General features: G+C 38.3%; 1 protein-coding gene and 1 non-coding gene across 3 annotated transcripts in view; one reads left to right on the top strand and one right to left on the bottom strand.

Annotated features, from left to right (window-relative positions):
• Window positions 1-16,905, top strand: part of TBC1D12 (TBC1 domain family member 12) — a 101,591-nt gene that overhangs the window by 15,866 nt on the left and 68,820 nt on the right. The window contains exon 1 of one of the 2 annotated variants that reach the window (XM_033130781.1): window positions 884-4,184. The exons of the other annotated variant lie outside the window; for it this stretch is intronic. Coding sequence (XP_032986672.1) covers window positions 2,992-4,184 — 1,193 coding nt within the window. The 5' untranslated portion in view covers window positions 884-2,991. Of the gene's footprint in view, window positions 1-883; window positions 4,185-16,905 lie in introns of those variants that run through there. 2 annotated transcript variants of the gene reach the window in all.
• Window positions 2,406-2,508, bottom strand: LOC117036501 (U6 spliceosomal RNA). The gene has a single exon (XR_004425396.1). It is a non-coding gene; the product is annotated as a U6 spliceosomal RNA (small nuclear RNA).

Below are 16,905 nucleotides of genomic sequence, written 5' to 3'. Positions count from 1 at the left end.
ACTTTGAAAATAAATATTTTTTCTTTGTAAAATAAGATGATATTACTTATCAGATAAGATAGAAACTTATCTTTGAAAGTGGGAAATAAAACCACTAACCACTAACAAGAACCGCTAACATAATTTAGTATTATGCAATACATATTATTGTATACAAAGTCACAAAATATAAATGTTTTTCGGTTTTGAAGTTTGCACTGAGAAAATAGTAGCGTTGTATGGGCCAGTATGATTCATGAAAACCTTTGCTGCTGTTGACCATGGGAGAGGAAGGAGATGAACAAAAAGAACCACTTAGAGAAATTGGACTTTAAAAATGGTATGATTTCATTGATGGAGAAATAGAGTGGTAGCTGGAAAGGAATGTTAACAAGTTAGTTAGGAAAGGTTGGACAGCTGGAAAAAAATTACAAGGATGAATTCTCTAGGCAGAGAGAAAAAGGTTGAAAAGACAAAAGATTGAGATTAGACTCTCAGCTACCCTCATCTTTACCATTATATAACTATACTTATGTCTATACAACTCCTATATTAACTTAAACATTTAATAGAAGTAAAATTCACATAAAGCCATTTAAAATGTACAATTCAGTGGTATTTAGTACAATCACAATGTAATGAAATCACCACCTGTATTTAGTTCAAAAACATTTTCATCACCCTTGAAAAGAAAATGCCATATTCTTCCCCCAGCCATTGGCAATCACCAGTCTGCGTTCTTTCTCTGTGAATTTGCCTATTCTGGATAGTTCATATAAATGGAATTATACAATACGTGACCTTCTGTGTCTAGCTTCTTTCACTCAGCATAATGTTTTTGAGATTCATCCACTTTGTAGCACATATCAGTACTTCATTCTTTTTATGTCTGAGTAATAGTCCATTGTATGGCTATACCACATTTTCATTATCCATTCCTCTGTTGATGGACATTTGGATTGTTTCCATCTTTTGGTTTTTATGAATAGTGCTGCTGTGAACATTCACGTACAAGCTTTTGTTTGAACATCTTTCAACTCTTTCAGGTATACACCTAGGAGGGAAATTGCTGGATTCTCTAGTAATTCTATGTTTCACTTATTTAGGAACCATCAAACATTTTCCACAGCAGCTGTACCAGACATTTTCCACAGCTGCTGGTAGGAATTTTACATTTCTACCAGCAATGTATGAGGGTTCTACTTGCTCCGCATCCTCCGAAACACTTATTTTCCACTTTATTGGATTATAGACATCCTAGTAGGTGTGAGTGCTATCTTATGGTTTTGATTTGCATTTCTCTAGTGACTAATGATGTTGAGCATTATTTTGTATGCTTATTAACAGTTATTAGCATATCTTCTTTGAAGAAATGTCTGTTCAAGTCCTTTACTCATTTTATAATTAGGTTGTTTGTCTTATTGAGGCGTATGAATTCTTTATATATCCTGGATACTAGACCCTTATCAGGTATATGATTTGAAAATATTTTCTGTATTCCTGTATTAACTTTTCCACCTGTGTCCTGGAAGTCATTTCTTCTTCTGAAAGATCATGACAATAAATTCATTGCTAACTATGCCCATGCCACTTAGTTGTTTCTTAGGGCCTTCAAAAATGCTCACTATAAGAGACACTCTATGATTCTTAAATTGAGTGCTAAGTACATGGATGTCCCTTTTTTAACATATATATTATCACTCATATATAGGTTATATTCATTCTTGTGTATATGTATATGTTTATAAGAAAAAAATGTTAGTCTTGATAATGCTGCTTCCTCTAATTACAACTGCATTCTATTTCTGTCCTCTCTTTCACTTACATACTTCTAAAATGAATGATCTATATTTGTTGCTTCATTTTATCCACAACTAGTGCCACTTTAATCCCCTGCAGTACAACTACTTTGTCCATCCTGAAATGACACTTTTGAGTCTGCCCCACTTCCATCTTTATTCGTTTTTCTTTGACGATGTCACTCATGACTCCCCTAGTTGCAGTATGCAGATGAGTTTTCAATCTGCACCTGCAAATCCAAGTTTTAGACCTCTAACTACATACTGGATAGTCCCAGTCTTTTGCTTTACCAGATATATTTTCCCTATGGACTAAGTTTTTCCAATCCCAATCTATTTCTTCAAACTGCATCAGTTTTAGTCTCAAGAGTTTTGTAGTAATTGCTGGTTCCTACCTCTTCAATCACTACTCCTTATAACCAGTTATTACGTCTTGTGATTTTTACTTTATTATTTTTAGTTTGTTTGTTATAATCAATCTTTATTTAAGAATCTGATAAATTAATGTTTTTCACCATCTCGGGGAGCAGAAACCTTTACAGGATTCACAAACTTTTGCTTCAGTGCTACCTTGGTGGGAGTCTTAGCAGCAACCATTGCTGTCTTTTTAGATACTTGATGAGCCTAAAAACTAAGGAACGCCTCGCGAATTTGCATGTCATCCTTGCGCAGGGGCCATGGTAATCTTCTTTGTATCATTCCAATTTTAGTGCCCAAGCAAGCGCTGATTTTTGATTAAACACACTTCATTTCCACTCAATGATTATCACCCCATTTTAATCCATTATCACTGGGTGCTGGAATTATCTCAACAGCCCCTCTCTGCCTAACTCTACTTCCTCTCCCTCCTTGAGTGATAATGGAAATCTTTAAGAGCGATGCGATGAAACATGGTGCTACATAAGAAAGAAAATTTCAGTAGTATTGTGGAAGATGAAGTGGAGAAGGAAGGGTGATGACATGAGACGATGATGTCCTAAATTGTGGCAGTGACGATGGAGAAGGTGGATGTCAAAGTTTCAAGTTGACTGGCAACCAGTTAGAGCTGTAAAGATGTACATCTAACATCTTGTATTCTACTCCCATAAATTAAGTCAAGTGAATTTTTGCTAAGTGAGGTATACCCGTGCTTCTTTAAGAACTGTCAGCTCGGGGTGGGCCAACTAACCTCCACCATCCAGATGGCGGATCCCAGATTGGCCGCCGGAGTGTTATGGAGCGGGTCTCTCTAGCTGCTGTCTCTATGGTTCGCGGAATCTCCAGGTCGGGCCTTGACCGGTCCAGCTTTTGCGCGTGCGCAAGCCGAGGCGCGTGCCCGCCCTCCCGCAACTGCCCAAACCCCGGGTGGGAGGGGTGGGTCTGGGAAGGTTGCGGCGGTGGCCGCCGCGGCCGCAGCACCCAAGGCTGTTCCCGGGCCGAGCCTGCGCCGGGGAGTCTTCCGCCGCCTCCTCGAGTGGCGCTGACCCGTCCCCAGATGGTTGGTCCAGAGGATGCCGGAGCCTGCTCGAGAAGAAACCCCAAGTTGCCCCCTGTGCCGGCGCCCGAGCCGGCGGGCCAGGACGGGAAGATGATCCGGGCCACGGGAGGCTTTGGCGGAGGCGTCGACGCTGTGGAGCCGCCGGAGGAGGAGGAGGAGGAGGAGGAGGAAGAGGAGGAAGACGAGACGCCGCCTCAGCAGCTCCTTCGGCGTTACCTCGAGGCGGCCGGCGGACAGCTGGAGCCAGGGCTGTGCTACCGTCCGCTCGCCGCCGGCCAGCCCCGCGCCCCTCCGCCCTCGGCAGCCCTGCGCTCGGACGCCTGCCTCCCGGACGAGGGCTCCAAGCACGGAGGCGCGGAGGTGGCGGATGCTGGCGTACCGCGGTGCGGCGGCATGACCAACGGGGACTCGGGCTTTCTGCCGGGCCCGGACTGTCGCGACCTGGAGGAGACTCACGGGCTGGCCCGCGCGGGCGGCCGGGATCCGCGCCACCGCCGCCTCCGCCTGGAGGGGCCTGGAGACGAGGGCGCGGACGGCACGGGCAGCAGGTCGGACTGGGCCGCACCGCTTGAGGACCCGCTGCGGAGCTGCTGCCTGGCGCCGGCGGACGCCGAGGAGCCCGAGGGCGCGGGCAGCGGCAGCGAGGACTTGGAGCAGCCGGGATCCGGCGCTGGGGGTCCCGAGGAGGGCGCGTCCCCCGCCACCTCGGCTGAGAGGACTAGCGGGGGCGCGGGCGCTGAGCTGCGCCTCGGTTTCTCCGACGTTCACTTGAATTCTCGGAACACGTTCGAGGTGAGCCGCCGCCAGAGCGCCCGCGACCACCTGCCCACGGCCGGGCCGCCGGTGCCCTCGTCCGCCGCGGAGCAGGGCCCCGCGGGGACCTCGGCCCGGGCTCGACGGAGCGGTGGTTTCGCCGACTTCTTCGCCAGGTACAGCGCAGGCTGCGCCGGGGCTCGGGGCGGGTTCGGGCCGAGGCCGGAGCTGGCCGAGGGCGGCGTGGAGGCCGCCTCCGCGCCTGCTCTTGTTGGCGCCAGGACTTAGCTTTGATTTGTCACCCGGGGAAGAGGAACTGGGTCCGCATTGTGCTGTCTGTAGGAGAAGTTTTGAGCTCTGTGGGGAGCGAATCTTTCTATTCCCCTGTGGGCTAGAGGCTGTACCTGCCGTTCACACCTGGTTTCTGTGTATTCAGGTTCTGCCAGCGTGGTAGTGCCCTATCTGTATATACAGTTTTGCCTCTTTCGGAAAACCAGACAACCTTCACTGTCCTCAATTTAAAGAAAGAATAATTGTGCCACAGGATTAGGGTGGGCGGGAGGAGGGAGATGGCCGTGTGTGTGTAGGGGTGTGGTTGTGAAAGAGAAAGGGAAGTCATTTTGCAGAGCTGTCTGCGTGGAGTCCAAATCCATTCAAGTAGTTTGGGAATTCTTGAAATCAGAAGAGGTTGTGTTTCATAGTGTTTAACCGTTTCTGTTATGGCCTTTATTCATATGGAGTTTGGTGTGCAGAATTTGATCCCAGCCTTTAAAGCCAAGTTACTATAGCGGTGTATATAGAACATCCATCCCTCTTCTCTACTTCTGCTAGATAGGCCTCTACTTTAAAAATTAGGCAACTAATTTTTAACTTTTTATTGTAGTGTGTATATCATTTGACCTGCTGTTCTTGAAATTAAATTATGATGGACATTGTAGATTTCAGAACGGGGCTTTGTTGGTTTGTCAGAGATAAGTAGTCAGAAAATACTCCCCTTAATGCACATTAATGAAAAGCAAAAACAATCTCCTTTGAGTCAGATTTTGACATACGTTTTTTGAAAAAATAATGTGTAGGCAAATAGGAAAGTATTCCCAAGTTGTAAAACCCTCTCAGATTTCTCTCTCCTGTGTTTTTGTTCCTTTTTCGGAGATCTTGACAACAGAAATAAATTCTGCAGCTCAAGTTTTAGAGGATTATACAGTTTGTGTGCATTGTAGACGCAGAGGCACAGTTTTCTGATTACAATGAATAGTTCTTATTCCTTTGTGTATTTTATTAACCCTTGTTTTTTCTGCTTGTATAAATTTAAAATAAATTATAAAGTTGTTTAAATCAAGATTGGGAATTCCCAATTTTGTATTACTCATCGGACAAGATACATGGAGTAGTAGTGAGTTCTGCATTTGTGCCTATAGTAGTTGCAAAAATATGCCTAAAACTTGTAGTGGCAATATTTTAAAACTCTCAAGGTGAGTTAAGTGTAAGTATTTGTAGCCTTTGGGTGGCCTTTGGGTGTTTATTGGTCATGTTTTGATGTCAGGTGTCAGGCAGTTGTAGACCTGGAAGGGATTTGGAGATGACTAATTCAACCTGTATACCCAGAGTACTTGCTCTGTGCCACCCATTGGGAATGGAGATGATTTGGACAGTGGTTCCTGACTTGAAGGTGGAGTGCAGGCTAGTGGGGATTAAGTTTGATGACACATGTATATGTATGTACACATATATATGCATTGCAATTTATGAATAATAACAAGGCAAAGCTATCATAAGAGGCTTTCATATTAACAGTAGGCAGGAATTTTGATATAATTTTTAAGTTTTTCTTTAACTTGTAGATTAATAGGACTTTAATTAATATAGCTAGTTGACATTCATATGGCCACACTAATCATGTGTATCAAATCACTGGGTTTGAAGTCAGAAAACTTAGGCACCCTGAAGTTCATTTCACTAAGCCTCATTTTTCTGAATTGAGATCTGAATGTGAAGATTCTAGGAGTCATTGCTTCTTTTATATAACTGGTGGGAAAGCGCAGAGTCTGACAGAAGCACAGTTTTTCTCTTAGCATTTAGCCAAAACCTTAACTGGATTCTGAATATCTTAACGGCAGAGACTATGATGTTCATTTCTGAATCTACAATGCCTAGCGCCGGTATGAAGAACCCCACTTAGGTTGTGTTGAATTGGCAGCTTGCAAGGATTCCTCCTCTTTACGGTTCTCTAGGTATTAATCTGTACCTAGTAATTTTAAACACTATTCCATCTTCAGGCAAAATAATCAGAAATTTCCCTTCCCCGCAACCTAAGAGGTTTTTTACTTCTGTGCACAGTCATTCTCAACTCTGAACCTCTGGACGAGGGCTCCCTTTGGGGATATCTTGTTCTAGGACGAATTCTTGTTCTTGGGTGCAAGCTCTTCATTTTTTGATGTGGAAACTCACTGTCTGAAGAAGATAGTTTAGTTACCTAATGGTAGAGCTGGGATTATAAACCAGGATTCCTCATTTTCAGTCCAGGTTTGTATCACATCACAATTGCTGTTCACCTGTGGTTCTTTTCTCTCCAACCTGATTACCCTCCATCTTTCCCTTCTTCCCACTTCCTCTCTTTCCCTTCCCTGGGCAAAAATCTATAACAGAAGTAAATACTCCTAAAGAATAGCTTCAGGTTTGTTTTAACTTAAGTAAAGAGGAGAACACTTTACAGCAATATGTCTGTGACTGCAAAGTTGGGTTCAGTTAAGACACATCATTGACAAGAGCTTCACCGAGTAGGGTAGAAATCTTGTAGGAGAGAAAGGAATTGGTCCAGGACTGCTCTAGTGATCTGCTTTTCCTTCATTTCAGATGAGGTAAGTTGTAGTTCTGTCCCTGTTGGGGGCTTGCTTCACATGGGCATCTCTGTGTTGTGGTGACTTGACTCTAGGAGCCCTAGAAGGAACGAACATTCCCTCAGATCCTTGGCTCTTTCCTGTCTGTGAAAGTTTTGAAATGCTGTGTAGATACTACTATCCCCACTGTTACCAACTCAGCAATGAGGAGGAGATGAAAACTTAAAAAAATCTCTTGTGTTTCCAGGCTAGCCTTTGTTCCTCAAGGATCTGTTTATTACTCTGTTTTAAAAATAAAACAGCTTTAAGCCATTTTTATGGGTCCTTCAAGCAAATGCATGTCTTCATTGTTTTCAAAGTAGAAGGGTTTATTTTTGGGTAGATATGTTTTTTAAAGATGTATAGATGTATTTTTTTTTAAGTCATTTATTACTTTTGAGGCTTGTTAGGAATGCACTGGCATAGTTACTGTTATTTAGAAACACACAAGTATCTATCTGTTCCTGGTAAGGTTGATAATTTTTTACCAAATCTTCATGATGAATTGTAAAAATTTGGTGGCATTAAAGGGCATAGCTAAGGTAGGGAAGAAAGTACTTCTTCTATTTGAAAGGAAAATTGACTTTATATATAGGTTCTGGAACATAAAGATTCATGTAGCTTTCCCTATAATTATTGACTTCTGAAACTTCCTAAATGTTGTGGAAAAACTATTTGCACAGAGCCCTTTTTATTACTTAGGCTGAATAGGGAAGACTGAAAACTCTTAGTGATTTCTTTTTATATAGGTAGTTTCCATTCTCCCCGATATGAAAATTGTTGACAATATATATTCATTTTGTTAACTGTGATATTGAGAATTTAGAATTCCTACAGTTACAATTTTTCTTAAGGTTCTCAGAAACAAAATCAACCACATTTTTTTTCCACCATAATTTACACTATGGCAAAATCGTAATTCACCTGATTGAACCATCATAGACCTCTGTTAGATAGGGCTTCTTTATTTGTTCCATAGTGCATATTCCTTCCAGCTGACTAAAGTAAAAACTGGTTTCAAAACCAGATTTTTAAAAAATTCCTTCATCAACATCTTGATTAAGTAAAGGCAAAACTTGATAAGTTTTAAAAAGATTTTTATAGTTTCCCCAAATATGTAGTTTTTATATATAGGAATGGCGTAAGGAGAATGAAGAAATATCTTGATCTAAATGTTAAATTTAAAAAAACAAATTCCGTTACTATAAGAGATTATAAAAATAAATGCAAAAGTATTCATTTCTAAATCACCAATAGAACAAACTCCTTTGGACATCACTTAATATAATTAAAATGTTTAAAATTTTAGAAAAGCTGAAAAGAATGTGTAATTAATTGCTCTAGAATAGCAATAATAGTCTATGTAGATTTTTAGAGTATTTGTGAAACTACGCATTATATTAGATTGGGGAACTAATGGTGCAAGAGCCTTTTGTATCTTTTCCCTGTGTTTGACCTCCTTCCTCCCCCAGCAAGATCTAGCATTGTTTCCCAGTATTTTCTTAAAACAAACAAACAAACAAACAAACAAACAAACGAAAACAACCAACTACAAAACACTAGAGGGATCTACACTAAACCATTGAAATCCAACATTGGTTCAAGGACTTTACCTTAGAGATTCGGTTGTGGTTTTAAGGTAGACGGTTTGAGATGTGATCATGTGAATATAAATTAGATAGAACAGTATTGGGAAGTTCCTATTTTTGTGATACTAAGGTAATTTTAAGTGCTCAAACATATTATTCTGAAATGCTAAACTAAATTAATATTTAACACTACACCCCAGTAAGCAAAGCAGACTATTAACTCATATTAACTTGGCGTTACTTGTTTGGTAGAAATTTTCTGAATGATTTGAAATGGGCATAGAGATTTACTTTTTCTTTTTTTAAATACTTTTTTTAAAGAATAGTTTTAGATTTGCAAAACAGTTGCACAGATAATACAGAGTTTTCTCGCATACCGCTCACCCAGTTCTACCGTCAACATCACATTACTGTGGTACGTTTGTCACAACGTAAAACGCAGCATTTGTACAATAAATTGTCACTTGACATTGTCAATAGGTTCTGTGACTTTAAGTGACAACAATGTATAATGTAACCAATTTTACCATATGCTAATCGATATAAACAAGCATCTCATCAACTTTATAACAAAACGATGTTAAATGAGATGTTATTCAAGGAAATGTTATTCGAGGACCTACTGTACATGACTATTAATGAAATTTCACACTTTATTTGGCATAGAATTATTGACTAAAATGTTTTTATTTGAGGAACAGTTGTGTTTTACTGTAAAATCAGAAATGTTTAAAGTAGAAGGAAGCTCAGGGATCACTTTATTCATTGTTTAATACCCTATGGAAAACCGACACTGCTGTTATTTTATTTGCTAGACATCACCTAGTAAGGTGTTATTAACTAAATATTGAATATGAGTTAGACATGGTAATAAGTTGTTCTTTGGGGGACCTAATGGTTTTCAAAGGTTTTCAGTTGAGACCATTTGGGGCAGTATTTACAAGATTTAACAACCAGTACCTATTTGCCTCCAGAAAAAATATGAAAGTATATGTTAATTCTACATAATGTCATATTTTTCCAAAATTATTTTCATATGTATTACCTTTGTAAGCTTTCTCTTTTGATTTTTGGAATGTTCCTACCTAGGAAAGGTAGGATTTATTTTTATTTTACAATATTTGCCCAGAGTTATATAGTTAAATCAGAACTAGACTATAGATCTGATTCCTGGTGTTTAAAGCTTAATATGCTGATATCTATGAAGTATAAGAAGTTTACAAATAAAAACATAGATTTTAGTATAGTGAAAATATTGTTGGCTTGAGAAATAAGAAACTTAGCTTTTGTCTTGGATAGCTTCTTCTGCCATTAAATAATTGTGTGACCTTGGGCAAATCACTAAAATTCATAGACTTCATTTTCCTGATCTGTGAAATTAGGAGATTCAGAGTCCCTTCCAGCTCCAATGTACTTTGATATTATAATACATGATTCTCTTGCACACACTGTTTTAGACCTTAAATATTTGCTGGCTACATATTACAAATGTGCACTGAGTTAAAGAGCATGCTTGAAAAAACAGGATGTTTTTTCACCTATGTAAAAGGAGAAGGTTGCCAGGATAGAAATACTCCCCTCAACTCTAAATTCTATCGTGAACATTTCTTTCAGTAAAGGTCTAACTCTGCTTCAGAATAATCATACTAAAACATCAGTGATCTTTGTGTAGTTTCTCATATGTAGACAGTACAAACCAGTCCTAATTTTTTTCTGTAGCAAATTCTAGATCTTTTTTTTTCTTATACTTTCTTTGGAGTAGGGGAGAGAGGTGGAGGGAGAGAGAAAAAGAGAGGGAGGGATTGAAAGACAGAGAGGGAGAGAGAGAAGGAGAAAATAGGATAATAAGTAAATTCTAGTTAATGAACTAGAATTTGAGACCTTAACTTTCAGACCATGAGTTATTTCTCAAAGGTTGCCAGTGCTCCACTTTGGCGAACTAATAGCTCAGTGCAAGAGTTCCTAGCCTTTGTTATACTTCAAAATCTCCGTAAAACACATTAAAAACAATAAAATTCTGCAGAATCACAATCCCTACCTAGTCAGATTCAGGAGACTTGCTTTGGGCAGGTGGCATCTTCAAACTGCAGGATAGTGCAGTGGTTAAAAACCCTTGTTCTGGAGTTAGAGGGCCTTGGTTTGAATTAGCTTACTAGCTGTGTAATTATGGACAAGTTACTTAACCTCTCTGGACCTTAATCAACTCATCCATAAAATGGAAATAATAGTGATACCTACCTCATGGGATTGTCATGAGGGTTCAATGAGATAGTATTCTAAATGCTTTGTATTTATTATGTGGCATATAGTGAGGATTCAAATGTTATTATTTAAACTACAGCAAGGCCACGAACAGCCCCATCGCCATCACTGAAATCCACTGGTTTAAAGAAAGGATGAGACTGGAATGAATTTTTTTGTGTACTATCTGAAGAAACATTACACAAATTGTGTAATAGATTTTTAAACATAATTTATGTTTGGGATTGGATAGGTGTTAAAAATGGATTCTGGTATAGTGATATAAAATTTCCAGAAGTCTTGAAGCTTTGACTAAAACAAATCTGAGAAGGAACTGAAGGAGAGAATGTTGAGAAAGATTAAAATATTTGTATCTTTTATTGTTTTAAGGAACTCTTATAGACAGGCAAAGCCAATTTTTAAGTTTAAGTTCATGAAATGTTTAATTTGGCTTCCTCATACATTTCATACTTAGAATGTTGTGACTGGAAAGCTTTGGGGAAGAGTGGAAACATTTGGGGATTTTGAGGTGATACATCTGTTACCCATCTCTAAATGTATTATTCAGAAAGGGAAAGTCAGTCTTTTTTGAAGCTGTGTATTTTTTCCTCAGAACTCTGCTGTCCCTAAGAGTTGTCCCCAGGTAGTTTTGGTTGATAGTTGCTTGGACCCTACTACAGTAATTCCTAAACTTTAGTATTTAAAATTGCGGGGTGGTGGTGATTGTGTTGTGGTGTTAAGAATGCAGATTCTTGGAGGCCCCCCACCCCCACCACACACACACTTTTGATTCAGTAAATCTTGAATGGGGCCCAGCAGGAACCCAAATATTTAGTAAATATGTACTCCCAAGTGATTCTGATGTAGGCAGGTAGTTCCCAGACTATAATTACTGAAGTAATTGTTAATAGGAAGGTCTCCTCAGATAATAACTGAAAGAAGTTACATTTATAGCTCAGATTGCTTTATTTATTTAAAGTGGGTCATATTTATGTATTTGGGTCAACTTATGTAATTGGTAAGTACAAATAGAGGTACAATAAAGAACAGGTACAAATACAAATGTAGAAGTATTTTGCTGACCTTTACTCGTTGAGAAATTATCTCTGCCTAATTAATCTTAGCTTTCCTTTTTATTGGTGGGAAGGGTCTTTTTCTTTCATTTTATGCTGTTTAGATAGCTCTGCTTGCCTGTTCTGTAAAAAGCTTTAGCTCACAAAACCTTATTCAGGTCTCTTTAACATGGAGTCATAACTTTGCCTCTCTTTATTTATGACTTATCAAAAAGGGTGTTAATTTTCCTTTATTTATGACTTACCAAAAAGGGTGTTAATTTCCCTTCTTCTGCTGCTAGCTGTAATTCTTTTCCATGCCTTTAAGAAAAAATTCTACGCGTTACACATGGCTATTCCTCTACTGAATTTGCTGCTTCAGCCTTTCTTGTACTTACTTTTGTGGCCAGAAAAAGAAAGGGGTTGGAAAGCCATGTGACTGTCTGGGGTTTCAGCAGACTCTTTCCTGCAAATAAGAGAAGTTTACCTTAGGAAACTAAGCTAGGAGTTATGCTCCTACTTAAAGCTAGTTTGACAGTGAACTTGGTAATGTGTTTAATTTACCTTTGAATTTTGTTTGTTGATATTTCTTTTAATTTGAATTTTATTTTGGGATATACTCCTTGGTTAAAAATATTTCCATCTGCCTTTCTCTAACCCCATACACATTAAAACATTTTAAGTTTGGAACTGAACATGATAGTTTTGAAATCAAATTATGTGCTATCTTCTCATATTTTCCCAAGTACTGTAATGTACAACTACCATCACACATTGAGCATTATTTAAAATTTCCATATCTGGTTTTCATCTAGACCAGGGGTGTCTAAACTGCGGCCCGCGGGCCAACTGCGGCTCGCAATCCATTGTTAATTGGCCCGCAGCAAATTCCAAAAATAGATTTAGTTTACTTAAATAAAGCAGGTGAGGCAATACGTACTTCACCTCGAGTGAGTGGCCCGGCTGTTTGTGTATTTTACCGCATATGGCCCTTGGTGAAAAACGTTGAAAAAAGTTTGGACACCCCTGATCTAGACTATTTGGTAAACATTTTCTAGTCAAGTAGGGGAAATACTTTTCTGTTGTCCCAAGGAAAAGTTATTCAAAGACTACAACAGTTTAATTTTTTTTAGAAAAACATAAAATGCTCATATTATCTGCTTTTGAAAAGTAGGACTGGGAATATAAAATAAAACTAAATATGTATACTTTGTTTCTATACTATTCCAGTTAAGGTGGTAAGAAAGAAGATAAAATCACAGGGTGTGGAGGTATGGTTAGAGACAGGAGAAACTTAGAGAAAGATTTTGAAGAGGTTTGTACAGAGAAAAATTGCTGGAGAGAATAATTGTTAGCTGGAAGTTAGCTCTGTACTTTGGTCTGTGGGCTTTAGAGTATTACCACAGATTATCTCCATATTTATTTATCTACTCTGCTTACCTCAATGCCTTTGTGTATGTTTCTGGCAACTTCTTTCCTTAAAGGGTATCTGCTGTGCCTCTCCCTCTTCCCTAATGTTTCCATCCCCTCATGGCCTCTTAACAGGCTATATTGTGCAAATGAAATATTTTTTAATGACAGGTTGTATGTATAAGCTTTAATTTAGGCTTTAAAAGTTTAGGTTATTAGTATTAAAAAGTACATGTATCAAAAGGTAAAATAAATCCAACATACAGTTTTACACAATGTATTTTTACTTGAGTTCCAATGCTAAGAGGAGAATTTCTCTTACAAGCACCGTGGTAAATCTAGTAAATAGAATTAAAATCTCTCTCACCCCTGAGGAGAAAATTGTTCATTACCAGGAAGATATACTGTGTGGAAATTAAAGTTCTGAAATAAGTTATTGAAGTTTTAAATCAGTAAAAGGTTTCAACTGAGTAAGTAGTTTCTGTGTTTTTGAAAAGTGATAAAATTTAAGTTGCTTTTTTTGTTTAAATGGCCCTTGACACTTTACCCCATCCCTTTTGGACTTACTTTTTAGCTTCATTGGTACTACATGGAATTAAAGACATTGATAATTCTTGGGTGTTGTTTAGAAAATAAAGGATTTGTTATGGTTCAGAATTCGGTCTTGAGCACCCAAATTTGTTATCTAGAGACTGATAAAACTTTTGATAGCTAATTATTATATAACATAACTGGCACAACAATTGACGTATAATCAGAGGATGAGGTCCATCTTGGTGACATACTCCCAGAAGCACATAATACAGTCAAGAATAGTAGGACAATGAGTAACTTTCAGTCTTGGGCATACGAATAGTTGAGAATTCTACTGCATAAAGGAACATTTTTAGAGGATAACCGCTATGCAACTTTCTTGAGTAAAATAATAACTAGCTACATGTTTTAATGAGGCATGAAGATTGTTTTGCTTTTATATAAGACCACCGAAATATAATTTTAGTTTTCATTTAGTTGTCCATTCGAAGGAAACACTGTAACACTGTAGAAAAAAAGACAACCTTCGTGGAGAGTAGGATTTCAACTATGCTGCTGGCAGATAGGGTTCTACCATAGGCTCTGTCTTAGGTTCTGTCATCAATTCAGGAACTATTTCTAGGTTAGACATGAGCAAAATGTCAACAAAAGAAAACAAAGTAACAACAACCCTAGAGCTAAATTTCTGGGTTTTTTATTATTACAGAGTTTTTAGGCCCCTGATAGATGTTGTTTAGCCTCTGCTTGAAATCTTTCGCTGAGAAGGAACTCAGTTTCCTCAAGGCAGCCTATTGAGATTATTAATTGTTAGAAGGTTCTTTATGTCGAAGCACAGTGTATCTCTTTGTAATGTTTCTGGTCCTAATTTGCTCTTTAGAGCCACAGAGGACAAGTCAGTTCTTTTACATATTGTCCTTTCAGAAATTTAAAGCTTGTCATGGAAGCATTTTTAGTTTTGGGGCCCTCCTAGCTAAGCATATACAGTTCTTATGAGTTAGTTTACAATTTTCTTACGATTTATTCATTCACAAATGCTTTTGAGCTTTATTATTTAAATGAAGCACTAAGGAAATTAGATAAAAGGAATATTAATAAAGTTAAGATGGGGGAGTCATGTAAATCAATACTTAAACAGTATTACCTGATTCGTGTTATAAAAGAAGCTGCAAGGGTGTGTTAGTAGCACTGTGGAGTGATTGACTTTGGGCTGGGAAGTTAGAGCACTCTTGATGGAGATTAAACATGAATGCTCGGTCTTGTATTAATGAAGAAGGTTTAGGTTGGAATGAGGCTGAGGACAGTGTGGGCGCACAGCGGTATGTGCAGAATTTGTACCGAAACAGCACAGCCTTTGGGGACTGCAGATGCTCATTAGTTTGACTGTCCTTAGAGCAGGTGAGGTGGTGTGTCAAACACGGAGGCAAAAAGGTTGGGACTAAATGATAAAGGAGTTTGTGTGACAGAACTAAGCAATTTGAATTGATTCCATGAGGGGTGGCAGTGCATAGAACCCTTGATGGGTTTTTAAAACATAGGCAACACGCTTTGAATTGCATTTTAGAACAATGACTCTTGTAAAAGTATCGCACGTGACTACTTGAAACTTGAGAAACTGGGGTTTGGATACACTTGTGGTAGTTTATGGGAGCTTGTCAGTCTCTATTAAAATATGATATCCAGATAATTGATTGAAGTAACATTAAATTCAATCCCTGTCAGAGGGAGAGCTAACAAATTGAGTGACATATGCTTATATCAGTAGGCTTTTTGTGAAGCTTTAATGGAGATAAACTTTAAATCCAGTTTTTGTTTTGAAGGAAGTAGGATGATATGAAAGAGAGTCGTGTGAAAAATTATGTGTACCATGTTTAAAGAATTTGTTGAGGGAGAAAAGAGCCAGAATAGCTGTTAGACTAGTTGTTTTACTCTCATAGATCAGAAAGGAAACAACTTTAGGAAGAACCCTGAGAGTGTAAAGTTGTAAAATCAAGTCTTTACATCCAATGCACAAGTTCTGTATATGGTCAGTGTAAAAGTAATTGCAGTTTAAAAGGTTTAAAAATTGCAAAAACCGCAATTTTTTTGCACCAACCTAATGCATTGCTTCGTAAAAATGGATGGTGGCAGTATATACCCATCAGCCATTTTTGAGGATTGAATAAGGTAAAGACAAAGTATTGAGACTTCCAAAATTGTTGTGTATGTATCTTTTCTACTAAGATGCAGACTCCCTGGAGATAGGGAATATGTCTTGTTTGCTTTTTTGTCTCCGCATTGAGATATATTGCCTAATATATAAGAGCACAAAGACTTACTGGATTAAAAACTTTGTAAAAGGTACCAAACTTATATAGTCAAATGATTGGAACCTTTGAAATGGTCTGGGAGGCTCTCTATTTATTACTTTAATAGTATTATTTCTCAAAGTATGTTTGGTACCTGTCTTTGAGGGATGTTTCTGTGGGGGAGAAATCAGTTGGGCCAATGTAAGACAGACTGAAGAATTGAACCTTGGAGGGGGACCATAGCTGAAATTCATTAGGAAGCCAGCTAAGCAAGTTCAGTTGTATATTAACTGTAATAAGTACCCGAATATCCTAGGTGTAATAGATTCATCCCAGGCAAATAGACATATTATGTAAATAGTTGAGGTGTGTGCAAACAGGCATAAATGATTTCACCTCGGGTACTCTTTTCAAGGAATAAATAAAGTCAGAGACTTGGGTCTGCCACCCTTAAATTTGGTCATCTTTAGGTGGACCTAGCTAAATCAATTTAATTTTGGTAAAGCCTAAAACTCTTTTGTTACCAGTGTGTTTGCAAAATAGTCCATATTTAAAGGACTAACATATAGATTGTGGTAAAATCCATAGTACAATATCAGTAACTGACAATGGTAAATGTAAAAGAGGTATTGGACTTTGTATTATAAATATTGCTTTGATGCTGTTGCTAGTTTTATACCCTTTAAAGGGTAAAGTAGAAGTACCCTTTATACTTTTCCACTTGTGAAGTAAATATTTTCTTTAGTCTTTTCTAAATAGCAAAACAAATTACTATCAATTTCAGTGTCTAGCTTTTTCTTGCATTCTATTTTTATACTTTGATCTTTTATTAATAGCAAACAGTCCATACTAAATGAATGAGTCCATACTAAATGAAATACGCGTATGTTTACCATCACTGAGATTTTTA

The sequence above is a fragment of the Rhinolophus ferrumequinum genome, chromosome 16 (genome assembly GCF_004115265.2).
Source record: "Rhinolophus ferrumequinum isolate MPI-CBG mRhiFer1 chromosome 16, mRhiFer1_v1.p, whole genome shotgun sequence".
Lineage (NCBI taxonomy): Eukaryota > Metazoa > Chordata > Mammalia > Chiroptera > Rhinolophidae > Rhinolophus > Rhinolophus ferrumequinum.
Note: the sequence above shows the minus strand (reverse complement) of the source record. Positions and strands in the feature narration are given on the sequence as shown.